At 44.1% G+C, this 27,000-nt stretch overlaps 1 protein-coding gene across 2 annotated transcripts in view; it reads right to left on the bottom strand.

Annotated features, from left to right (window-relative positions):
* The window catches only part of ECT2L (epithelial cell transforming 2 like), a 133,418-nt gene that overhangs the window by 16,218 nt on the left and 90,200 nt on the right, over positions 1–27,000 (bottom strand). For both annotated transcript variants that reach the window (XM_062186833.1, XM_062186834.1), the window contains 2 exons: positions 25,005–25,091; positions 1,581–1,795 (listed from right to left, as the gene is read on the bottom strand). In XM_062186833.1, the coding sequence (XP_062042817.1) occupies positions 1,581–1,795; positions 25,005–25,091 (302 nt within the window). The remainder of the gene's footprint in view (positions 1–1,580; positions 1,796–25,004; positions 25,092–27,000) is intronic.

Genomic DNA, 27,000 nt, shown 5'->3' with positions numbered 1-27,000 from the left:
CAAAGCTTTTAATCAAGTTTCATGTTGGCTTTTTTTTTTAAAGTATTTTTATAGATTTATTTGAGAGGCAGAGTTAGAAACAGAGAAGGAGAGACAGAGAGAGAAGTCTTCCATCTGCTGGTTCACTCCCCAAATGGCCACAATGGCCAGAGCTGGACCAATCTGAAACCAGGAACTTCTTCTGGGTCTCCCATTGGGTACAGGGGCCCAAGGACTTGGGCCATCTTCTACTGCTTTCCCAGGCCATAGCAGAGCAGCCAGGACATGAACCCACACCCATATGGGATGCCAGTACAGCAGGCAGGAGCTCAACTTACTAGATCCCAGCACCGCTTTCCTTTTTATTTTTAAACACAGAGCAGAGTAGGTTTGTCAGGAAGAGAGGAAGTACCGGGAGAGGGAGTGGGCTGGCTGGGGTGGAAGCCACATCTTCACCCTCATTCCTTGAGTCAGACCCTGACACTGCCATCAATAGGGCTGCCCTTGGAGTGTTACATTCCCAGGCAGCAAAGAGTTGAAGGCGGCTCTTAGAGTGCTTGGAGGAAAGTGCTCCCTTCGCTTCAGTGGCTCAATACCCCTTCCTGGTCCAGTTCCCCGTGGGTCTAAGGCGATCCCCTTTTCAGCCCCCCTGAACCTTAGACTGCCAGAGACCTGCCTCTCCCCCCTCATGTTGCTGGGTTGGGGCCCGGTGAACTAACTCTATGTACCTTGAGAGTTTGGGTCAGAGGAGCATGAGCTCAGTGCATCTTACTTTTTTGCAGACAGAAATATCCTCTTTTCTCACTCCCACCGCACACTCAAAACACACACTGTGGTTAGACCGACTCCCAGCCCTGGGCTCTCTAAGCAAAGTGTCCTAGAGGATTAATCCCATTCGATCCTTCTATTTGTTTCCCATTGCCCAACTACACACAGCTGTGAAGAACAGCTCCATATTACTCTACTGCTGGTGGCCTCCTGTGTGAGCAGGCTACTGTCGCAGAGTGCCCAGCTCCCAACTCCTCCTTGCACCATAGTCATGACCAGGGTAGACACTGGCCCCAGGAACCATCCATGGTGGTGGCAGCCCAGTGAGTAAAAGGGTGGGGAGCCTCTATTCTCTGTGAAGTGACCAAGGTCCTTAGTAGGCACAGAGAGTAACTGAACTCCATACCCCTTTTCCTTACTTTTAATTTTTTAAATGACTTATTTATTTGAAAGTCACAGAAAGAGAAGCAGAGATGGAGATAGGATTGTCCATTTGCTGGTTCACTCCCCACAAGCCTGCAACATCCAGGGCTGGGCCAGACCAAAACCTGGAGTGCAGATTTCAGTCCGGGTCTGCCAAGTGAGTGGCAGGGACCCGAGCACCTGAGCAGTCATCTTCTGCCTCCCAGGGTGTGCATCTTCCATCCGGAAGACGGACTGGAAGCAGAGGAGCCAGCACTCAAGCCAGGCACTCCTATGTGGGATGTGGGCGACACAGGCGGTGACTTAACGGCTGCCCCAAACACCCTCCCCTCTATACAACTTCTGACAGTAAGGCAGGGGCTCCTCCCACTGCGCATGCAGAGTTCTTAAAATCCGTACTCTGGGATTACCTGTTGAGATGTAACACCCGCAGGATATCAGCGAAAATGATCTGCACGTTTGCAGCACTCAGGATCGCTCTGTTGGACGACAACGCTGCGTTCAGCGGCTTGACGTAAATGTCCCTCACGATCCCCAGCGTCTGCACGTAGTTCCTCTCGCTCTGCACGAGCTCCCCGACAACTCTGCTTCGCTTTTCTGCCGAGTCCAGCTGGAGCTTTCTCTCCTGCAGAGAAACATCAAGAACTCATAAGGCAAGCATCACGGTGCCCCCAGGCTGAAGGCTGAAGCCCTGCAGAAGGGAAGTGTTGAGCAGTGAGGCAGGGTTACATGGAGATCCCCACTTACGGGCTGCTGATATATAGGATTACAAAAAATCAGCCAAACGAGGAGCTGGTTTTTTGAAAAAATAAACAAAATTGACACCCCATTGGCCCAACTAACTAAAAAAAGAAAAGACCCAAATCAATAGGATCAGAGATGAAAAGGGAAACGTAACAACAGACGCCGCAGAAATAAAAAGAATCATCAGAAATTACTACAAGGACTTGTATGCCAGCAAACAGGGAAATCTATCAGAAATGGACAGATTCTTGGACACATACAACCTACCTAAATTGAGCCAGGAAGACATAGAAAACCTAAACAGACCAATAACTGACACAGAAATTGAAACAGTAATAAAGGCCCTCCCAACAAAGAAAAGTCCAGGGCCAGATGGATTCACTGCTGAGTTCTACCAGACATTTAGAGAAGAACTAACTCCAATTTTTCTCAAACTATTCAGAGCAATCGAAAAAGAGGGAATCCTCCCAAATTCTTTCTATGAAGCCACCATCACCTTAATTCCTAAGCCAGAAAAAGATGCAGCATTGAAAGAGAATTACAGACCAATATCCCTAATGAACATGGATGCAAAAATCCTCGATAAAATTCTGGCCAATAGAATGCAACAACACATCAGAAAGATCATCCACCCAGACCAAGTAGGATTTATCCCTGGTATGCAGGGATGGTTCAACATTCGCAAAACAATCAACGTAATACACTACATTAACAGACTGCAGAAGAAAAACCATATGATTCTCTCAATAGATGCAGAGAAAGCATTTGATAAAATACAACACCCTTTCATGATGAAAACTCTAAGCAAACTGGGTATGGAAGGAACATTCCTCAATACAATCAAAGCAATATATGAAAAGCCCACGGCCAACATTCTATTGAATGGGGAAAAGTTGGAAGCATTTCCGCTGAGATCTGGTACCAGACAGGGATGCCCACTCTCACCACTGCTATTCAATATAGTTCTGGAAGTTTTGGCCAGAGCTATTAGGCAAGAAAAAGAAATTAAAGGGATAGAAATCGGGAAGGAAGAACTCAAACTATCCCTCTTTGCAGATGATATGATTCTTTATTTAGGGGACCCAAAGAACTCTACTAAGAGACTGCTGGAACTCATCGAAGAGTTTGGCAAAGTAGCAGGATATAAAATCAATGCACAAAAATCAACAGCCTTTGTATACCCAGGCAATGCCACGGCTGAGGAAGAACTTCTAAGATCAATCCCATTCACAATAGCTACAAAAACAATCAAATACCTTGGAATAAACTTAACCAAAGACGTTAAAGATCTCTACGATGAAAACTACAAAACCTTACAGAAAGAAATAGAAGAGGATACCAAAAAATGGAGAAATCTTCCATGCTCATAGATTGGAAGAATCAATATCATCAAAATGTCTATTCTCCCAAAAGCAATTTATACATTCAATGCAATACCAATCAAGATACCAAAGACCTTCTTCTCAGATCTGGAAAAAATGATGCTGAAATTCATATGGAGACACAGAAGACCTCGAATAGCCAAAGCAATCTTGTACAACAAAAACAAAGCTGCAGGCATCACAATACCAGATTTCAGGACATACTACAGGGCAGTTGTTATCAAAACAGCATGGTACTGGTACAGAAACAGATGGATAGACCAATGGAACAGAATAGAAACACCAGAAATCAATGCAAACATCTACAGCCAACTTATATTTGACCAAAGATCCAAATCCAATCCCTGGAATAAGGACAGTCTATTCAATAAATGGTGCTGGGAAAATTGGATTTCCACGTGCAGAAGCTTGAAGCAAGACCCATACCTATCACCTTACACAAAAATTCACTCAACATGGATTAAAGACTTAAATCTACGACCTGAAACCATCAAATTATTAGAGAGCATTGGAGAAACCCTGCAAGATATAGGCACAGGCAAAGACTTTTGGAAAGTACTCCAGCAGCACAGGCAGTCAAAAACAAAATTAACATTTGGGATTGCATCAAATTGAGAAGGATTGAAGGGACTTTTTATAGGGACCAAGGAGGACCCTGCTGGCCAACACTTGTCCCTACCATCACCAAATGGCTTGTCGCATCAGACTGGCCTGATGCCACAGAGAGCATTTTTGATCTTAGATTGCAAGTTGGGTAGATTGAGACTTCTGCTTTTATCCATGTGCTCATCTAGCCATCCAACTGTCTATGCACCCATCCACCCAGTGTGTATACATATTAGACATCACGTGCTGAGTGCCAGATCGATAGGGATGAGGAAGAGGCCTGTGCTGTGGATAGTCCAGAGATGAGCCCTTTGAGTAGTCCACAGGTTTGTTTTCCTATTTATTTTCCCTATGTTTTATTGATTGTGGTACAGACAAAAGATCTGAAAAGAGTCAGCCCTATCATTATTAGCCAATTTACTACCCACTGGTGTATTTTGAAAGACTGAAACTCATAGCTCTGAAGGGAGGAGAGAACTTCCACTTTGACTATGACCTTATCTAAATAAGATCAGAGTCGGCGAACTCAAAAGGCCTCCATAGCCTTGGCAACTCATGACAAGAGCCTAGGGTGATTACTGATGCCATAAACAAGAGTGTCAATTTGTTAAATCAACAACAGGAGTCACTGTGCACTTACTCATGTAGGATCTCTGTCCTTAATGTGTTGTTCAATGTGCAGTAATGCTATAACTAGTACTGAAACAATATTTTACACTTTGTGCTTCTGTGTGGGTGCAAACTGTTGAAATCTTTACTTAATATGCTAAATTGATCTTCTGTATATAAAGATAATTGAAAATGAATCTTGATGTGAATGGAAGGGGAGAGGGAGCGGGAGAGGGGAGGGTCGTGGGTGGGAGGGAAGTTATGGGGGGAAAAAGCCATTGTAATACATAAACTGTACTTCGGAAATTTATATTAATTAAATAAATGTTTTTAAAAAAGAAATCAACAGCTTTAATAAAACCAACAGAAACGTAATGATCACAAAACTAGCTCCTTCCATAAGAGGCAGAAGGGGCTGGGATAGGAGGTCACGCAGGTGTAATGAACAAAGCGGACACCCTTGAAAAACCTGAGGGAGACCTGGAAGGGTTAGCGCCTGAGCAAGCACCAGCAATTCGCACAGGAAAAGGACTAGGTTGAAAACTCGGAGAAAGCCGAGCCTGCTGGCCCCAGTGCACAACCACAGACTTTACCAGGTGCCACCGTGAAGGGTCAGCAGGAGAGCGCTCGTGGTTGGCTCACAGTCACAGCAGGCTGTGTTAGATTTAGAACCTGTGGTGTGTAGTACCTCCTTACAAGATAAATGGGTGGGAAAATTGCTGAACTCACAAGCACAAACCAACCAGAAACGTGGGTATCTCAACAAAAGCAGTGGCAGGTTATCAGAAGTAATGCTACTGTTGAGATCTTTACTAATTATATACTGAATCGATCTTCTGTGTATAAAGATAATTGGAAATGAAAAAAAAAAAAAAACCCTGGTGTTAAATTGGAAATGGCATAGAAAATTAATTTTTTTAAAAAAATTATGTAGGATCTCTGTCTTTAATGTGCTGTACACTCTTATTTAATGCTATAACTAGTACTCCAACAGTATTTTTTTCACTTTGTGTTGCTATATGGGGGCAAACTGTGGAAATCTTTACCTAATATACACTAAACTGATCTTCTGTATATAAAGAGAATTGAAAATGAATCTTGATGTGATTGGAAGGGGAGAGGGAGCGGGAAAGGGGAGGGTTGTGGGTGGGAGGAAAGTTATGGGAGGGGGGAAGCCATTGTAACCCATAAGCTGTACTTTGGAAATTTATATTCATTAAATAAAAGTTTAATAAATGAAAAAAAAAAACAAATAATGCTACTGTTGAAACAGACCAGATGAGGAAACAGACACAGCAGTGGTGAAGTGAGGCAGTAGCAGCTCCACTACTGTGGACGGAAGTGTGCTGTGAGCTGGCAACCATTCAGTGCATGGCCGATGTCCACTTTGGCTGATTTTTTTTTTAGGTGACTGTCAGCTGTGCCATACTGTTATACAGTTAAGGTATTTTAAAGGTTTTTTTTTCTTTAAGTTGATAAGTTGTTTCACTCAACTGTAAGAAGAGCATCTGAAATTCCCCCAAACTATTCCCGCATCCCTAACATTTTCATCTTTAAGGAACTGCTGCTTCTGCTCTAAATCCACGCAGTGGAAGCTGACAGTGAAAGTAGAAGGACTTTGGGCGACAGTGAGCATGTGTTCATGATGGCTGTGGTAACAGAAGAGGAACATGGACCTTATATATTTCCACTGGCTTTAGCAATGTAATTTAATAGCAATGAGGATCAGAGAATAAGGTGGAAATAACATATGGTCTAAAAAACCCTTAAAAGTATACTTTGATGGTGCCTATGAAATCCACCTTGTCATGGTAGATGTCTGGTACATCTTAGATTCCCTTTGTGGCAGGAAAGATCACGATTCTCAGAGTAAAGCATGGAATTGGGTTTTATTTTTGCTTGCAGTTAGGCAGTGTTGGATGAAAATATTTGGAATATAACTCTGAAAGACCTGTCAGGAAGTAGAAAATGAAATGAAATATTAGAGGGAAAGGTTCACAAAAATTAGTCAAAGTAGTCTTCCCTTCAGCTCAAAGAAGTTATAGGAAGAGAAAACAGAGAGGATCACTAGCCATCATGAAATGCAAATAAAAACCACAATGAGGTATGATCACGCTGTAGTTAAAATAGTTATTACCCCAAATTCAAGGGAGATAAGTGCTGGAGGAGTTGTGGAGAAAAGTGTACCCTAACACACTGTTGGCAGGAATGTAAATTAGTACAACCATTAGAGAGAAAACAGTATGGAGATGCCTCAGAAAGTTAGAAAAAAAAAAAAGAGAAATTTATTTTTGTTGCTAGTACTAGGTAATTTTTAAATCTATTTCTCAAAAAGTTGTAAAAATGATCATCTTTGCAATAGCAAAGAGGTAGAACATTTATTTATTTTTCAAAGAAACCTTTTATTTAAGGAATACAAACTTCATGCATTTTATAACTTTAGGAACATAGTGATTCTTTCCACTGAACCAGCCCTCCCACCCATACTCCTACCCCTATTCCTCCTCCCTCTTATTCCCAGTATTATTTTTACTAAGATTTATTTTCAATTAACTTTATATGTAGAAGAGTAACTCTATACTAAGTAAAGAGTTCAACAATTTGTATGAAAAAAAAAAAAACAAAAAAACCTGTTCCTCAACAGTTCAGACAAGGCTGTTCAAAGTATTGCATCTTAAATTTTTGAAAACATAATTAACTTTAAAGAGTTTTTGCACTCAAGAATGATACATCTTTGGTGAACACTTAGATATAACTATAACTTATGAAACATAAGAATATCCTCCACTTAATTAAGTCTTTGAGAACAAGTTTTATCATTAATTAAAGAAGCACCTAAGAAAACAAGCAATGGAGTTGGACACTTACGCATAACTAAAACTTATGAAACATAAGAATATCCTCTACTTAATACACTAAAATGAAAAAAATCATTGAGAACAAGTTTTATTGTTAACTCTGATAATACAATTCTTTGAGGACAGAGGTCCTGCATGGGTAGTGCACAGTGACTCCTATTGTTAATTTAACAATTAACACTCTTATGTATGACATCAGTAATCACCGGAGACTTTTTTTTTAAATGTTTATTTATTTATTTGAAAGTCAGAGTTACACACAGAGAGAAGGAGAAGGAGAAGGAGAAGGAGAAGGAGAAGGAGAAGAAGGAGAAGGAGAAGGAGAAGGAGAAGGAGAAGGAGAAGGAGAAGGAGAAGGAGAAGGAGAAGGAGAAGGAGAAGGAGAAGGAGAAGGAGAAGGAGAAGGAGAGAGAGAGAGAGAGAGAGAGAGAGAGAGAGAGAAAGATCTTCTATCTGCTGGCTCACTCCCCAGATGGCCACAATGGCCGGAGCTGTGCCAATCTGAAGCCAGGAGCCAGGAGCTTCATTTGGGTCTCCCATGCGGGTGCAGGGGCCCAAGGACTTGGGCCATCTTCCACTGCTTTCCCAGGCCATATCAGAGAGCTGGATCAGAAGTGGAGCAGCCAGGACTTGAACCAGCACCCATATGGGATACTGGCACTGCAGGCAGCAGCTTTACACGCCATGCCACAGTACCAGCTCTCACCTTAGACTCTTGACATGAGCTGCCCAGTCTTTGAAAGCACTTTGAATTAACAAAGTCCCTCAATATTTAGACAAGTCCCCAAGTAAAGTGGGAGTTCTCTCCTCTCTTCAGAGAAAAGTACATCCTTCTTTGATGACCACTTCTTTCCACTGGGGTCTCACACACAGAGATCCTTCATGTAGGACATTTTTTTGCTACAAGGTCTGACTTTCCATGCCTCAGTTGGTTGTCAGCAAGACCATAATGCCTTAAGGGCTGATTCTGAGGTCATAGTGCTACTTAAAGTGATTGTCATTCTATGAGTCTGCTGTATGAACTGCTTTCCATGTTGGAGCATTCACTCATCATTAGTTCTATTATTACCAAACACTTAATCTAATTTATATGATCACGTTAACACTTAATCCTATCCATATGATCATTTTAACACTTAAAAAGCTATTTTTTACCCTCCAGCTTAAGGGGATTGGGGATCCCATGGCAAATTTTTAAACTGTAGCCTTAGAAATAAGCTGGGAGAATTGAATTAAGATGGTGGAATAGAGGAAGGGAGCTTACTGCTCTAGACTAGGAGAGGATGGTTTAAAAAAAGTGGAGCAAGTACAGTCTCAGGGAAGAGTCAGGGAAGAAATGGCAGAGGAAACTCCACACAAATTAGAGGACACTGTGGACTATATGGAGGCTGTGGATGCCCACAGCTCAGGACTCTAGCAGCACAGAGTCTCAGACCAGCTCTGGAGTGAGGTGAAATCAATGGCTTGGGTAGCTAGGTCAGGCAATAAAGCTACGGAAAGAGCCTGGTGGGAATCCGGCCTGGAGCCCTGTGAAGGAAACTGTACCTGCCAAATTAGAGGAGAAAAATTGGGTGGGGAGGGGGTTTGTTTCTCTCTCCCTGACCACCATGCAACTGGCATTCTGTAACAGGAGGATAGAGGGTGGCCACCATTAAGGACATCCATTACAGCTGCGCCAGCCTGTGTCCATGTGCCCAGCAACCAGCTGAGTGGAGACATCCAAGTCTGCTGGGGAGAAGCTATAGGGGGCTGGATGCTTGTGTCTATGGAAGGCTTGTGTGGAGGGACTATGAAAACACTGTGGCTGCATGGGAGGGCTCAGGGTGTGGCTGGGACTTTGGGCAGTCTCTGTGGGAGACATGCTCAGGGCTTCCTGATCCTTTGCTGAGGGTCACTGCTGCACAATCTGTGCTTACACCAAGGACTACACAGATCCTTTTTATGGTTCTTGTTGTCGTTAGGACAAATATTATGCCCATTGGGGATGGCACCTGGGCATTGGTCTCCTTTGAAAAGGGGAGGCGAGCGTGAGACCATGACAACAAAGCAGAACAAACTTCTCCTCCAATTTAAAAAAAAAATATTTACCACGCCCAACCTGTGTGTCACCTTGGACACTCCCTTCACGCTGGAATACTGAACATGGCTTTATTGCCACACCCACCACATATGCCTCTAGGTATTCACTGAAAAAACAGACACTCCTGCTCGGCGCCGTCCTCGTCCAGCAAGAGACAGAGACCGAACACTTCGCACGGGGTTCCTTTATTGCTCGGCAAGCAGGAGATCCAGCTTCGATCTCTTCTGGGCAGGAACTTCCCTTACACCCGCGTAGCAAGGGTTTATATGCACAATACACGTCACAAATCAGGTGATAGGCTAGAAGCGCGGGGATAGGACAATCTCGTGGCAAGGCGGGAAGGAGCGAGCTAGAGCGGGAAATCTAAGGCGGGAAGGAGCGAGCAAGAGCGGGAAATCTAAGGCGGGAAGGAGCGAGCAAGAGCGGGAACTCCCTGAGATGAGGAAGAACCCGGAAGCAGGGAGTCGGCGCCATCTTAGGGGCACGGTTCCTCCGGTCTGGTTCCCTACATCTCCCTCCTTTTGTTTTTGCACAAATCACATCCCCGACGGCCCTGGCTCATGAGGGCCGGGAGAATATTTACTAGGCAGAGAGTAGAGGTGCATACCCAGCGTGCTTGTGATCCGTTAGTTACGGAACTTCAAGGGCCTGGCCACAACCCCTGATGTCTCCGTTAGGGATCAGTTTTTATTCCCTTTTGCTGGGGCAGGCTGGGAATTGAACCTGCATGCATATGCATATGCTCTCCCAGGACCCCCGGAACCCCCGGGTGGACTCCTGCTGCAGTACCTTTGGTCTCGCATACCCAGTTTTCGCTCCCCGTCAGGGATGGGTGATACAGCCCAATGAATGAGAGGGGGAACAAGACAACTCGAGGAAGGTGTGTGCCTGATGGAGGCATTGTCCATATGTGAGGCGTGAGTAGGGATGGGGGGACGAGGGTTTTAATCGCTGGTATGGACCCGGTCATAAGTCATGCGAGCCAGCATGGCATATGCATCCGGATCACGGTGATGGAGAGCAGCATACGCTGCCGCGCGGAACTGATGTCTGACGCTCTCCAACTTGTTGTTGATGAAGGAGCTCACCCAGCGAAGTACACAGGGACGTCTCGTTGTTTTGTTGCAATTTGTCGTCCTGTGAGAGCGTGGTAATCTCGGTTATCTCGGGGGAGATGTCGTCCGTAGGTGATAGAGGTGTATCTTGTGGCGGCGGGGCTGTTTTTCTGACCAATCTTTCCGGTATCCAGAGAGGTTCTCTTCCAGATTCCTGTGGGAAGACACAGACCGCGCCTCGGTTCCAGCATAATACCGGATCCGGGCCGTACCACTTTCCCGTGAGGACATCTTTCCAACGGACATAGCCTCGTGAAGATGGCTCCTTTAACATGTGTCTCTCAGCGGGGGACATAGAATGATCTGTCAAATTCAAAAAGTTTATAGTAAACAGTGCAAGGGAGAGGCGCATTCGAGGGGTTTTGCCCGTGGCAATTCCCTCCTTTTGTTTTAAGAGAAAAGCCTTGAGGGTTCGATGAGCCCTTTCAATTATGGCCTGTCCCTGAGGGTTATAAGGGATTCCAGTTTTATGTTGTACCTGCATACGGGTGCAGAAATCTTGGAATGATTTACTTGTGTATGCAGGACCATTATCTGTTTTTAAAGTTTTTGGTTTGCCCCAGGCTGCCCATGCAGCAAGGCAGTGATTAATGACATGGGTGGTACGCTCACCCGTCTCCAGAGAAGCAAAAATTACTTGGGAACAGGTGTCAACTGACACATGAACATACTTTAAGGTCCCAAACTCGGATATGTGGGTGACATCCATCTGCCAGATATGTCCTGGTAGTAATCCTCGGGGATTAACCCCCACCGAAGGCACAGGGGTTAAAGTAGGGCATGCGGCACAATGGCGAACAATATCGCGAGCGGCAGCACGAGAAAGACCGAATTTGGCGGCAAGGGTTTTTGCGTTTACATGGAACTCTGAATGAAACTGGATAGCCTGCTCTTTTGGGGAAGAAAATTGGAGTATCCAAATGGGGCGTGTGGCTTGATCAGCTATAGCATTGCCTGTGGTCATGGGTCCAGGTAAGGAAGAATGAGCTCTAATATGAGTAATAAAGAAAGGAGCAGACCGATTCCAAATAGATTTTTGCAGGGTGAGGAAAACTGTCGCTACGGAGGATGAAGAATTGACTAGTCCTGCGGCCTCAAGGATAGACACAGAATTAACCACATAGCGTGAATCAGACACAATATTGACAGGTCCGGGGAAATCAGAGAAGACTTGGTTAACTATAAGAAGTTCAGTTACCTGGGGGGAGTTAGTAGCGAATTGGAATGTTTTTGGCACAGATCCTGAAACAACATATGCACCGACTCCTGTTTTAGAACCGTCGGTATACACTACTGGGGCTCCCTGTAAGGGCTTTTGGGATGTGGACTTTGGAAAAATAACTGGGTGAGACTGAACAAAGGTTAGCAAAGGATCAGAGGGTGTTCTGTTTGTAATAGTTGCGGAAGTGGAGCAGACTAAAACCGCCCAAGCATCAGTACAAGCGATTAGCACACGTACCTGTTCCATGGAATAGGGGACAACAATGGTGGATGGTTCGCGTCCAAAATGTTGGATAGCCCTCTGAATGGCTAGGAGAGTTATCTCCGCCACTGCCACGGGATAGTAACTAATAGATCTAGTAGATGACATTGAGGGATGGATCCAGAGGAGAGGCCCATCCTGCCATAGGACCGCGGTGGGCTGTTTAAGGGTGTCGAGGACCCAAAGAGTAAGGTCTCCCGCAGGGTCCCAACGTTTTAGGGCAGCTTTACTAAGGGCATCGTTGACAATTGACAGTGCTTGTTTGGCCTCAGAGGTGAAGGTTCGGGGGGAAGCAAGATCCGGGTCTCCTTTAAGTATATTAAAGAGGGGCTGCAATGCAGCATTAGGAATGTTAAGGTAGGGCCTAATCCAATTGATATCCCCTAAAAGTTTTTGTAAGTCATTTAGAGTGGAGATAGCATTGATTTTTATTTGAATTTTTTGAGGTCTAATTTGAGTAGGGGCGACTATAGCCCCAAGATAAGAAACTACAGACGACAATTGCACCTTATTAGGTGCAATATGCAGCCCTGCCCCTTCCAGCACTTGTTGGAGTGTACTGTATAAGGCCAGGAGCCTCTCTGCTGTGGGGGCTGCACACAGTAGGTCGTCCATATAATGTAGGCACCTGCAGTCGGAATATCGGTCTCTAAGAGGTTTTAGTACTTGGGCTACATAGACTTGACACATGGTGGGGCTATTAGTCATACCCTGAGGCAAGACTGTCCACTCCCAACGCTTGTCCGGTTGTTCCTGGTTCTGGGTGGGGACAGTAAAAGCAAAACGTGGGGTATCCTTTTTGTCCAATGGAATGGAAAAGAAACAATCCTTAAGATCTATTACAATAACAGGCCATTGGTTGGGAAGTGCCGAAAGCAGAGGAAGACCACGTTGCACAGGGCCCATAGGCTGCATCTGTGCGTTGACTGCCCTAAGATCATGTAAGAGTCTCCATTGACCTAATTTTTTGCGGATGGCAAAAATAGGCGTATTCCATGGAGAGGTGGATGGGATCAAATGACCAGCGTTGACCTGCTCCAAGACCAGAGTGTTGACTGCCTCCAGTTTCTCCTGAGATAGGGGCCACTGTGGAACCCAGACGGGTACGTCCGTTAGCCACGAGATGGGTAAAGGCTCCACTGGTTTAGGAGGCGAAACAGTGACCCCTAGGAAAAACCCAGGCCAACTTTACTTGGTCTTTGTTTTGGTTCAATGGGGGAAGGGTGGCCCTGGAGCTGGACACCGAGTCCCTTGCCTGGGACGTAACCCATATTTTGTAGCATAGATCGTACTGCAGGGGAAGTGGTGACCAAAGCAACATCCATTTCGGCCAGGACGTCTCTCCCCCAAAGGGAAATGGGTAGAGGTAAAATGAATGGAGAAAACTGTCCTCTATGACCCTCGCTATCCTGCCATGACAACAAGGCTGCACTGATTTTTGGGAAATGAGCAAAACCAAGTCCTTGCAAGGTTTGTTCCGCCACATTTGTAGGCCATGTACTAGGCCAGTCCTTTGTTGCTATAATGGATTTGTCGGCTCCTGTGTCTAAAAGTCCCTTAATGTCCTTGCCATTGATCTGCAACACTAAAGTGGGACGTTCATTTAAAAGCATATGTAAGCCGGTAAAATTAATGCCAGAGGACCCAAAGTTACCAGCGCCGCGAACGTGGTTTTTAGCTGGGATTAAAGAGTGAAGACTGGGCAGTAATAACATTTGTGCGATACGGTCTCCAGGATTGATTACTAAAGGTCCCTGAGGGGCCTGAACCATGATCTTTACTTTACCAGTGAAATCAGAGTCAACTACCCCGGGGATCACAGCTAGCCCTCGGAGGGCGGCGGAGGACCGACCCAACACTAATCCAACCGAATCCGGGGGCAGAGGACCGGAGCAGTCGCTCTCCACTAATTGTACCCCCATCTCCGGAGTTAAGAGGAGAGGGGAGGTGGCGCGGAGGTCCAGGCCTGCGGACCCGTGAGTGGCACGGGCTGAGGGTGCACTGGGTGTAGCGCAGACACGGGAGGTGGAACCTGAGAGTAGATTTGATTTTGGGGGCTCCTCGCTGGGTTGGGGAGCCCCCTCTGGCCGTTTTTTGGCCCCTGGGCGCTACCTGTAAGTGGGTTGCCATCGATATCGAAAGCAGAACGGCATACCTCTGCCCTATGAGGGCCCTTGCGGCAACGGCGACAAGGCTCTATGCCTGAAGGCTGTGCCGTGGAATACCCATGGCTGAGATTGGGGCAATCGCGTTTTCTGTGACCCGGTTGATGACATTGGAAGCAAAGTCCTGAAGATATGGGGGGTCGGGTCGATTTAGATTTTGGACTGTTTTCTTTGACTTTTGCCAGCATCGCAGCTAGGCCCGCATTAGTAAGTGGCCCACCGGTATCTCTGCAATATTTTAACCAGGAGTCCAGAGATTTATGTCTATATTGTCGAAGAATGTTTTTGCACTCTTTATTAGCCTGCTCAAAAATAATTTGTTTGACCAGTGGCTGAACGTCAACCTCGGAAGGGAAAATACGCGACGCAGCCTCAAGTATGCGAGCGACAAAATCAGCGAAGGGTTCGGCCGTGCCCTGAACGATCTTGGTGAGGTGGCTAGCTGAGTCACTTGGATTGGACGCCTGCCTCCACGCACGTTGGGCACAGTTGGAAATTTGCCTGTATACTTGTCTAGGGAATTGGGTCTGGTCAGCCTGATAAGGTCCACGCCCTAAAAGCATATCAGCATTCCACGTAGGGTGGCCGTCCTCAGCATTTTCATCTGCCTGGTCATGACAGCACTCTGTATTCATAGATTGCCACAAAAGAAAGCCGCCTGGACTTAAACAGGCCCGAGCCAATTGGGTCCAGTCGCTAGGTGTTAAAATGGACTGGCCGACTGATTCAAGGAGTGACAATGTGAATGGGGCTGTGGGTCCATAGTCATGGACCGCAGCCTTAAGTTGTTTTAATACTGTCATGTCCAATGGTTCGTGCCGGGCCTCTCGCGTGCCCAAAGCCAAAACAGGGTAAGCCTGAGCGGGGGCAGCGGGAGCGCCAGTTCGCAACTGTTTCCAGGCTTGTTGATGAAACTGTCTGCCTGAAAAAGGTGGCACATTTGGGACGTTTAATGGCCATGGCGGCACGGGTGTTAGATGGGGCTGAGGCACGCCTACATGACCGCCAGTAGGAGGCGCTGCGTCTTTAATCTGATGGGCGGGCACGACATCGATAGGAGGAGCCGTAGGCACTAGAGGGCGTAAACAGGCATCTTTTAACTTTTGCCGCAGCTGCGCATACGTAGGAGGCGGGGATTTAGGATCGCCGTCCCCTTCCCCCTCAGACTCAGAGGAGGCGGAGCCACATTCGGAGCCTGAGGCCAGTGAGGAAGTCTGGCATCCCGTGTCCTTAAATTGTATGAGGTCCCGGGCGCCGTCCGAGCTCTGAGAACGAACTTCCTCGAGAGCCTCGCGAACCGCCGTAAGAGTCGGGCGGTCCGCTCCCACCGACCTCTCCTCTTGGAGGCACGCCCGCAGTAGTTCCCATAAGGGGAGAACAACGGGGTCGATATCGGGTTCCTGGGGATCGTTAACTGTGCGCCGGAGATCCTTTCCTAATTTCTCCCAAGACTCAAGAGTTATTTGGCCCTCGTGGGTGAGCCACGGCGCAAAGAAATCAACACTTCCAAGGAACCTGACAAGTGTGGTCTTAGAAACCTTAATCCCTTTGCTACGCAATAATGCTTTTAACGGATTAAGCAACATTGAATGGCTAGATGAATTTCCCATTTTCAGTTTAAAGCGGGAAGACACGTCCGCTATCTTATTTTCAGTTTAAAGCGGGGGAACAAGTCTGCTATTCTTTCAGTTTAAAGCGGGGAAACACGTCCGCTATTCTTTCAGTTTAAAGCGGGGAAACACGTCCGCTATCTTAGGGTGCGTCCACCCTCCAACCACGAGATATACCTCACTCGCGGGGCCCAGACGGTAAGACTGACCTCGCTTACCTTCTACTTACCGGGCAACGTAGAGGAAGCTCCCCGTACGGGCCACCAGCTGCTCGGCGCCGTCCTCGTCCAGCAAGAGACAGAGACCGAACACTTCGCACGGGGTTCCTTTATTGCTCGGCAAGCAGGAGATCCAGCTTCGATCTCTTCTGGGCAGGAACTTCCCTTACACCCGCGTAGCAAGGGTTTATATGCACAATACACGTCACAAATCAGGTGATAGGCTAGAAGCGCGGGGATAGGACAATCTCGTGGCAAGGCGGGAAGGAGCGAGCTAGAGCGGGAAATCTAAGGCGGGAAGGAGCGAGCAAGAGCGGGAAATCTAAGGCGGGAAGGAGCGAGCAAGAGCGGGAACTCCCTGAGATGAGGAAGAACCCGGAAGCAGGGAGTCGGCGCCATCTTAGGGGCACGGTTCCTCCGGTCTGGTTCCCTACACACTCCACTAATCCACAAAGGAATAGTCCAAAGATAAAAATCATCACGGTAAAAAACAAAAAAAACCACCAACAAGTATCTCCACAAATGCCAAACAACAAACACACCAATTCAAGAAACAAGAATAAGGAAGACAACATGATGACCCCAAATGAACACAACACTTTAATACTAGAATGTGAAGATGATAAGACTGAAGAAATGCAAGAAATGGAACTCAAAAAATTGATTGTGGGATTACTTGGAAGTAACCAGAAGAAATTCCACGAACTAATGGAATCCATACATGACCTGAAAGAAAATTTCACCCACGAAATTGAGATCTTAAAGAAATATCAAAATGAAATCTTGGGAATGAGGAATTCAATGGAACAAATAAAAAAAATGCAGTGGAAGGCCTTAACAACAGACACAGTGAAGCAAAGAATATATGACTTAGAAGACAAAGCACAGGAAATTATACAGTCAGACCAAAGACAAGAAGAGGAATTTAGGAAGGTAAAACACTGTTGGGAATCTATAGGAAACTATCAAATGACCCAACATATGGGTTCTAGGAGTTCCTGAAGGCATGGAAAGAGAGAAAAGATTAGAATGCATTCTTAGTGAAATAATAATAGAAAATTTCCCCAATTTGGAGAAAGAAAGGTACTGAAGGACATAGAACTCCTAATAGACATGACCAGAAAAGATCTTCACCATGACACTTTGTAGTCAAGCTCTCCACAGTAGAAAATAAAGAAAAGATCCTAAAATGTGCATGAGAAAAAGTCCAGGTTGCTTTTAGAGAATCTCCAATTAGACTCGCAGCAGACTTCTCATCAGAAACCCTACAGAGGGCCGGTGCTATGGTGTAGTGGTTAAAGCCCTAGCCTGAAGACCAGCATCCTATATTGACACCGGTTCAAGTCCTGGATGCTCCACTTCCAATCCACCTCTCTGCTATGGCCTGGTAAAGCAGAAGATGGCCCAAGTGCTTGGGCCCCTGCACCCACTTGGGAGACTCGGAAGAAGCTTCTGGTTCCTAGCTTCAGATCAGCACAGCTCTGGCCATTGCAGCCATCTGGGGAGTGAATCATTGGATGGAATACATCTCTCTGTCTCTCCTTCTAACTCTGTATTTCAAATAAATAAAATAAATCTTAAAAAAAAAGAAACCCTACAGGCTGGGGAAAATGGCAAGATACACTCCAAGTCTTAAGACAAAAAACTGTGAACCCAGAATACTGTACTGTGCAAAGCACTCATTTATGAATGAAGGTGAAATAGAGACCTTCCATAACAAATAGAAATCAAAATAATTTTGTCCAGCCTTACAAAGATGCTTAAGAATGTGCTACACACAGAAACACAGAAAGATAGTCATTATTATGAAAGAATGTGAAGGGAGAAAATATCCCAGTAAAAGTACAAAGGAAATCCAAAGTAAACAATGGGAATATTTATGAAAAATGACAGGGCCACATTGTTACTTATCAATAGACATCTTGAATGCAAATGGCTTCAAGACAAAGACTGGCTGAATAGATTAAAATATAAGACCCATCCATTTACTGCCTACAAGAAACACATTTCACCAACAAAGATGCATGCAGACTGAAAATAAAAAGACGGAAAAAGATAGTCCATGCTAATAGGAACCAAAAAAGAGCTAGTGTAGCCATGTTAATATTAAACAAAATAGACTTTAACACAAAAGCTGTTGAAAGGGACAAAGAAGGACACTTTGTAATGTTTAAGGAATAAATTCAACATGAAAATGTGACTATTATAAATGTATATGCACCTAACTACAGGGCACCTGAATATGTAAAAGAAATGTTAATAGATATAAAGGGAGACATAGACTCCAATACAATAATAATGCGGGACTTCAGTAGCTCACTTTCCATGATGGACAGATCAACCAAAAAGAAAACAACAAGGAAACAGAGTTAGTTGAGACTATTGATCAAATGGACTTAACATGTATCTACACAACTTTTCATTTTACAGTTGCAGAATTCACACCAGTGCATGGAACTCTGTCTAGGATAGACCACATGCTAGGCCATAAAGCAATTTTCAGCAAATTCAAAAAAATTAAAGTCATACCATGCCTCTTCTCTGACCACAATAGAATGAAGCTGGAAATCAACAACCCAAAAAACTCCAGATAATATGCAAACACATGGAGGCTGAACAACATGCTCCTCAATGAACAGTAGGTCATTGAAGAAATAAAAAATAAAAAATTTCTGTAAATGAGATGACAAAACAAAATATCAAAACTTCTGGGGTACTGCAAAAGCAGTGTTCAGAGGGAGGTTTATAGCAATTGCTGACTAAATCAAGAAATTGGAAAGGCACCAAATAAATGAGCTATCAATGCATCTCAAGAACCTAGAAAAACACAGCAAATCAAAACCAAAACTGGTAGGAGAAAAGAAATAATTAAAATTAGAGAATAAGTAGAAATTGAAATTTAAAAAAATATATAAAAGATCAGCAAAACGAAGAGCTAGGTTTTGGAAAAAAAATTGAAAAATTGACACACCTTTGGCCCAAACAAAAAAAAAAAAGAGAAAGAAGACCCAAATCAATAAAATTAGAGATTAAAAAGGAAATGTAACAACAGAATTACAGAAATAAAAAGAATCATCAGAAATTATAAGAGCTGTATGCCAACAAACTGGGTACCTAGCAGAAATGGGTACATTCCTGGACACAGACAACCTACCTAAATTGAGCCATTTAGACATTGAAAACCTAAACAGACCATTACCAAAACAGAAATTCAATCAGTAATAAAGACCCTCCCAACACAGAAAAGCCCAGGACTGGATGGCTTCATTGCTGAATTCTACCAGACATTTAAAGAACTAACTCCAATTCTTCCCAAGCTATACAAAACAATTGAAAGGGAGGGAACTCTGCCAAATTCTTTCTATAAAGCCAGAATCACCTTAATTCCTAAACCTGAGAAAGACACAACAGAGAAAAATAATTACAGACCAATTTCCCTGATGAACATGGACACAAAAATCCTCAACAAAATTCTAGCCAATCAAATCCAACAACACATCAGAAAGATCATCCACCCAGACCAAGTGGGATATGTCCCTGGTATGCAGGGATGGTTCAACATTTGCAAATCAATCAATGTGATACATCACATTATCAAACTGAAGAACAAAAAACATATGATTATCTCAATAGATGCAGAGAAAGCATTTGATAAAATACAGTACCCTTTCATGATAAAAACCCTAAGCAAATTGAGTATAGAATGAACATTCCGCAACACAATCAAGGCAATTTATGGCAAACCCACGGCCAGCTTTCTATTGAATGGGGAAAAGTTGGAAGCATTCCCATTGAGATCCATGATCTGAGAAGGATACCCACTGTCACGACTGGTATTCAATACAGTCCTAGAAAATTTTAGCCAGGGCCATTAGGCAAGAAAAAGAAATCAAAGGAATACAAATTAAGATTTGTATTTGCAAATGGCATGATTTGCAGATGACATGATTCTAGTTATAGAGGATCCAAAGGACTCCACTAAGAGACTATTGGAACTCATAGAAGAGTTTGGTAAAGTTGCTGGATATAAAGTCAATACACAAAAATCAACAGCATTTGTATACACAGACAATGCTATGGCTGAGAAAGAACTTCAAAGATCAATCCCATTCACAGTAGCTACAAAAAATATAAAAAATCTTAGAGAATAAATTTAACCAAGGATGTAAAAGATCTCTATAATGACAATTACAAAATTAAAGAAAGAAACAGAAGAAGATAGAAAAAAATGAAAAAATCTTCCACATCCATGGATTGGAAGAATCAGCATCATCAAAATGTCCATACTACCAAAAGCAATTTACAGAGACAATGTGATACCAATTAAAATACCAAGGACATTCTTCTCAGATATAGAAAAAAATGTTGAAATTCATATGGAAACACAGGAGACTCCAAATAGCTAAAGCAATCTTATCCAACAAAAACATAGCCAGAGGGAGCATAACACCAGATTATGAGACATACTACAGGGTAGTTATAATCAAAACAGCCTGGTAATGGTAAAAAAAAAAACAGATATAGATAAATGGAAAAGAATCACATTGCCAGAAATCAATCCAACCATCTACAACCAACTTATCTTTAATCAAGGAGCTAAAACCAATACCTGGAACAAGAACAATCTCTTCAATAAATGGTGCTGGAAAAACTGGACCTCCACATGCAGAAGTATGAATGAAGACCCCTACCATACACCTTATACAAAAATTCACTCAAAATGGACTAAAGACCTAACTCTATCACCCAATACCATCAAATTATCACAGAACATTGGGAAACCCTGCAAGACATTGGCATAGGCAAAGAGTTCTTGGAAAAGACCCAAGAGACACAGGCAGTCAAAGCCAAAATTAACAAATGGGATTACTTCAAATTGAGAAGCTTCTGCACTACAAAATAAACACTCAGCAAAGTGAAGAGACAACCAACCAGTGGGAGAAATTATTTGCAAACTATGCAACTGATAAAGGATTAACAAACAGAATCTACAAAGAGATCAAGAAACTCCACAACAAAGAAAACAACCCAGTTAAAGATGGACAACAGACTCAAAGAGACATTTTTCATAAGAGGAAATTCAAATGGCCAACAGACACAAGAAAAAATGTTCAGGATCACTAGCTGCCAGGGAAATGCAAATCAAAACTACAATGAGGTTTCACCTCACCCCAGTTAGAATACCTTTCATACAGAAATCAACAAACAACAAATACTGGTGAGGATGTAGGGGAAAAAGTACCCTAATCCAGTGTTGGTGGGAATGCCAACTGGTGCATCCACTGTGGAGGAAGACAGTCTGCAGACACCTCAAAAATCTGAATATAGACCTACCATATGACCCAGCCATTCCACTCCTCGGAATTTATCCAAAGGAAATTAAATTGGCAAATAAAAGAGCTATCTGCACCTCCATGTTTATTGCAGTTCAATTCACAATAGCTAAGACATGGAATCAACCTAACCACCCATCAACAGAAGACTGGATAAAGAAATTATGAGATATGCACACTACGGGATACTACACAGCAGTTAAAAAAATGAAATCCGGTCATTTGCAACAAAATGGAGGAATCTGAAAAACATAGTTAGTGAAATAAGCCAGCCCCAAAAGGACAAATATCATATGTTCTCCCTCACCTGTGAGAATTAATAGAGCACCTAAAATGAAATCTGTAGAAGTGAAATTGACACTTTGAAAAGGGCTGACTTGAGCTGCCCTGGTCTTGACTATTGAGGAAAAGTTTTGTTTTCTTTGTTTATTCATCTTTTTTTCATATTATTTGTTGAACTTTCTACTTAACAGAATTAATCATATGTGTATAAAGTGAACTAAAAATAGATCTTAGTAAAAAATAAGAGTGGAAATAAGAGAGGGAGGAGGAATTTTGTAACTGTAAAGCTGTATAGTTCTGCATACATTCCTATGGACTTACTTCTAAGGATATTAAAAATTTTTCAAAACAAATTTCATTAAGCTTGGTGGTAAAAAAAAGCCATCTTAATTGTTAAGTTGATCATATTAAGTGTTAAAGTGAACATAGATAGGATTAAGTGTTAAAGTGAACATAATAAAAAGGATTAAGTGCCTGGTAATAGTAATAGATAGAATTAAAAAGGAGAGAATGTTCCAACATGGGAAGCAGTACACACAGCAGACTCATAGAATGACAATTGCTTTAAGTAGCATTCTGACTTCAGAACCAACCCTTAAGGCTTCCTGTCTGGCTGAAAAGCCTGAGAGAACATTACAGGCATGGAAAGCCAAGACCTGTGGCAAAAAATATTCTACATGAAGGAGCTCTCTGAGTGAGATCCCGTTGTAAAGAAGTGGCCATCATAGAAAGATGTACTTTTCTCTAAAGAGAGGAGAGAACTTCCACTTTGCTTATGGCCTTGTTCAAATACTGATAGTTTGTAGACTCAAAAGGCTTCCACAACCTAGGCAGCTCATGTTAAGAGCCTTGGGTGGTCATTGTTAAATTAACAACAGGGGTCACTGTACACTAATTCTCCATGCAGGACCTCTGTCCTCAATGAATTGTATTGATAGTTAACTGTAAAACTAGTTCTTAAACTCTGTGTATGTGTGCACATGCGCATGCAAATTGTTGAAATCCTTACTTAGTATAGAGTTGGTCTTCTGTGTACAAAGTTAATTTGAAATGAATCTTAATGGAGAATGGGATTGGCAAGGGGAGAGGGAGGAGGGGGGGTGGAAGTGTGGGTGGGAGGGCTGTTATGGTTGGAAAAAAACTATATAAAGTTGTACTTATGAAATTTGCATTCCTTAAAAAATAAATAAAAAAGAAAAGTAAAGAATTATCTGTACACCCATGTTTGCTGCAGCTCAATTCACAATAGCTAAGACATGGAATCAACCCAAATCTCCAGCAACTGAAAACTGAATAAAGAAATTATGGGATAAGTACACCATGACTACTACATAGGGGTAAAAAAAAAAAGAAAAGAAATTGAAGAGCCCACTAAAAAGTGGAAAGTCATCCATGGTCATGGTTTTGAAGAACTAATATTTTTAAATACCCATACTACTCAAAATAATCTATAGAGTCCATGCAATCCCTGTCACAATACCAATGGAATTCTTAACAGAAAGAGAATGGAGAAAATATTTGCAAGCTGTTCAGCTGATGAGATTAAAGAACTCAACAGTCCATCTTCCCCCAAAAAATCCATTTAAAAAATTGGACAGATGATTGGAGTAGACATATCTCAAAAGAAGATACACAAATGATCAACAAGTATATGAAATCACCAGGAAAAGGGAAATAAAAACCATGATGAAATGCCATCACACCCCAGTTAGAATGGCTATTAACAAAAAGACAAAAAGAAAATGCTGGTGAGGATGTGGAGAAGGGGGAACTAATACACCGTTGATGGGAACGGGAATCCGTGCAGGAGCAGCGATTTCAATATGGATCTCCCACTTGGGTGGCAGGCACCTAACGACTAGAGCCATCAACTGCTATCTCCCAGAACGCACATTAACAGAGAGTTAGAATCGGTAGCAGAGCCCAGACTCAAACCCAGGCTTCTGATATGGAATGTGGGTATCCCAAATGGTGTCTTAATCACTGCACCAAATGCCCACCCATTATCTGTCTGTCGCACACATGGTCTGTATATAATGCCCATCCAGACATACCTAATGAGTTTAAAAGTACATCTGCATCCCACTTGGCAGTTGCCTTGTAAACCTACATTATATTTATATGTGCATCTATCTGTTGTTAAATATTGGTGTTATCCAACAATTATTATCACTGGGACTTAAGGTCCCAGCTGTCAGACCTTTTGCTCTCATAGAACCACTGTCGGACATTATTCCCCTGGTTAGATGAAATATGCTCACTGCTCTGTGCAAATATGTTCCTCCTTGCTGATTCCTGGCAGTGGGTTGAGGGGTGAGTGACCATCCATGCCGCAGAGGCCCATGGCCTGTGCTGTCTGCCATGGGTGGACATACCCTGGGTATTGTGAGCTGGGAAAGAGTCTTGGGTCTGAGCTCAGAGCTCCAAGACTCATATCAGTTTCTCTGTTATCTGACCTTGGAGGAGCCATTTAGCTTTTCTATCTCTAGTTCTTCGTCTATACAATATCTACCTTACAGGGTTCTGAGGACAAAATGGACAATCAATGTGTACGAGAGCTGAAGAACGCAAAACAGTGCACACACGCTGTGTATGACTGCAGATCAGGGCCAGCCTCTGCTCAGACCATAGCTCCTGCCACAGTCACCTGTTCGCAGAAACACAGGGCCTGAACATCATTGGTCAGCCTCAACTTTTGATCTTGGGCCACAAGAAGGTAGATCAATGAGCAATCACGAGCCTCTGTCCATGGCCATTTCTTTACGTGATGTCCTGGTATCACATGGGAAAATCATGGTGTAGCACAGATTTGGTTTTGTTCTCAAGATGCTGCAGCCTCCACCCTTCTGACTCAATTGCTTTTCAAGCCAAGTCTTATTCAAAAGCAAAGTCTAGGGGTGGGTATCTGGCATCTGGCGTGGGGGTTAAGTTACCAGCGGACACAACTGCATTCCATTGTGGATTACCTGGGTTTGAGTGTCAGCCCAGGCTCCTGATGCCACCTTCTTGCTAAGGCACACACCCTGGGAGGCAGCGGTGATGGCTCACGTAGTTAGATCCCTGCTACCCACATGGGAGACCTGCCCTGAGTCTGCAGTTCCTGGCTTCAGCCTGGCCCAGCCCCAGCCACTGCAGGCATCTGGGGAGTGGCCCAGTGGATGGAAGCTGTCTGTCTCTGCTTCTCCAACAAACCAATGAGTAAAAAGAGAAATCTACCAGCTGGGTTCTCCTCAATTATATCTGTACTTGGTTTTTCCCCTAGGGGAAATTTCCAAGGAAAACCATGGACTGAAACTTCCCTGTCTGGAACACACCAGAGGGACGTTCCCATGACATGATCTGGGCTCACCAACTCAAGCAGCACCTCGAGATCCAGGTCGTTTGTGCCAAGAGCGGGTGTTGCATCCTGAGCGCCGTCTTCTGTAACATCTCCACCCTGAGGAAGAAAGGGACGCCTTGATTACTTGGAGGGAAGCCCCAATCACAACGTGCCACACACAGTGAATTAAATGCTTGACAAATGTAATACCTCTCAAGTGATATGTTATGCCCCCCCCCCCCCCCGCCCCAAATTAGCTTCTAGTGTCTTTCACACTTGGTGAATCCTTGAGAAACCAAATCCAAGGAAGCTGCCTTTCCCGAGAGGCAGGCACTGCTCCCAGGCTCACAGCCCTTTGTCGCATTCACCCCTTTGTTCACCTAATGGACACGTGTTACTGAGAGGTCACACACACCTTCTAGACTTGTTGTTTCCACATTTAAATACAGCTCATTCTTTCTTCACCTGACCTTGTTTGTGGCCTCCTAGGAGCTGGTGTTGTGGCATAGCAGGTAAAGCCACCACCTGCAGCACCGGCATCCCATATGGGCATCAGTTTGTGTCTCGGCTGCTCCACTTCTGACCCAGCTCCCTGCTAATGGCCTGGGAAAGCAACAGAAGTGGCCCACGTGTCTGACTTCTTGCCACCCAGGTGGGAGACCCAGATGAAGCTCCTGGCATCAGCCTCACCCAGCCCTGGCCATTGTGGCCATTTGGAAAGTGAATCAGTTGATTGAAGATCATTCTCTCCCTCTCTCTCACTCTTTCAAATAAATTACCTTTCAATAAATAAATAAAATGCAAACTGCTCTTTGAGAATAGGAAATTGATTTGGCATAGTAAGTTTGTTTAAACCTAAATATAGCAAGCTCTCTCATATTCCATTATACATCAAGTTGCTAGAATTTTGGGAGCCTTGTATTTGGAATAATATGCTATCTTTTACTGATTTTGTTATGGGGAAATAATTCAGAGGTGGAAACAAGAACATTTTTATCATTGTTTGGGACTGCTGGACCCTCATTTTGGCTCTGTCCAGGCACCACCTGTAAGAGTGGCCATAAGGAATGAACAGTGGCATCGTGGGTAAAGCCACTGCCTACAGTGCTGGCATCTCATATAGGTGCCTGTTTGAGTACCAGCTGCTCTACTTCTGATCCAGCTCTCTGCTATGGCCTGGGAAAGCAGTGGAGGATGGCCCAAGCCCTTGGGCCCCTGCACCCACGTGGGAGACTTGGAAGAAGCTCCTAGCTTCAGATCGGTGCAACTCCGGCCGTTGTGGAGTGAACCAGCGATTGGGAAACCTCTCTCTCTCTCTCTCTGCCTTTCCTTCTCTCTGTGTAACTGACTTTCAAACAAATGGATAAATCTTTTTTTTTTAAAAGCCGGCATCATGGCTCACTTGGTTAATCCTGCACCTGCGGCGCTGGCATCCCATATGGGCGCCAGTTCCTCTTCCAGTCCAGCTCTCGACTATGGCCCGGGAAGGCAGTGGGGGATATCCCAAGTGCTTGGGCTCCTGCACCCACATGGGAGACCAGGAGGAAGCACCTGGCTACTGGCTTTGGATTGGTGCAGCGCCAGCCATAGCGGCCATTTGAGGGGTGAACCAATGGAAGGAAGACCTTTCTCTCTGTCTCTCTCACTGTCTAACTCTACCTGTCAAATAAAAAAAAAAAAAAGAAGAAGCAGCACACAGTGGGTGGGAGCTTGCCTGTAGGGAGGAGGACAGACAGGTGCTGCATTGTCCAGAGACGTCCTACTTACTGCTGATGCTTTTCCCAGCAAACACTCTGCTGCCTGAATCAGAGGCCAGAAATAGTTGTGAAAACGATAGGCAGAGCTTAAGAAAGGCATGGCTCTGGCTGAGACCCATGGCCACGGTTGCAATCAGTGTAAACACTGCAGACACAGAGAAAGCAGGAGTAACTACTGATGGGGCAGCAAGAAGATAGTGATAGGTAGATAGATCTACAGACAGACAGACAGACAGACAGGCATATAAGTATAGAGTATGGATTTGACA

The sequence above is a fragment of the Lepus europaeus genome, chromosome 3 (assembly GCF_033115175.1).
Source record: "Lepus europaeus isolate LE1 chromosome 3, mLepTim1.pri, whole genome shotgun sequence".
NCBI classification, from domain to species: domain Eukaryota; kingdom Metazoa; phylum Chordata; class Mammalia; order Lagomorpha; family Leporidae; genus Lepus; species Lepus europaeus.
This window is presented reverse-complemented; position numbering and strand designations above follow the sequence as displayed.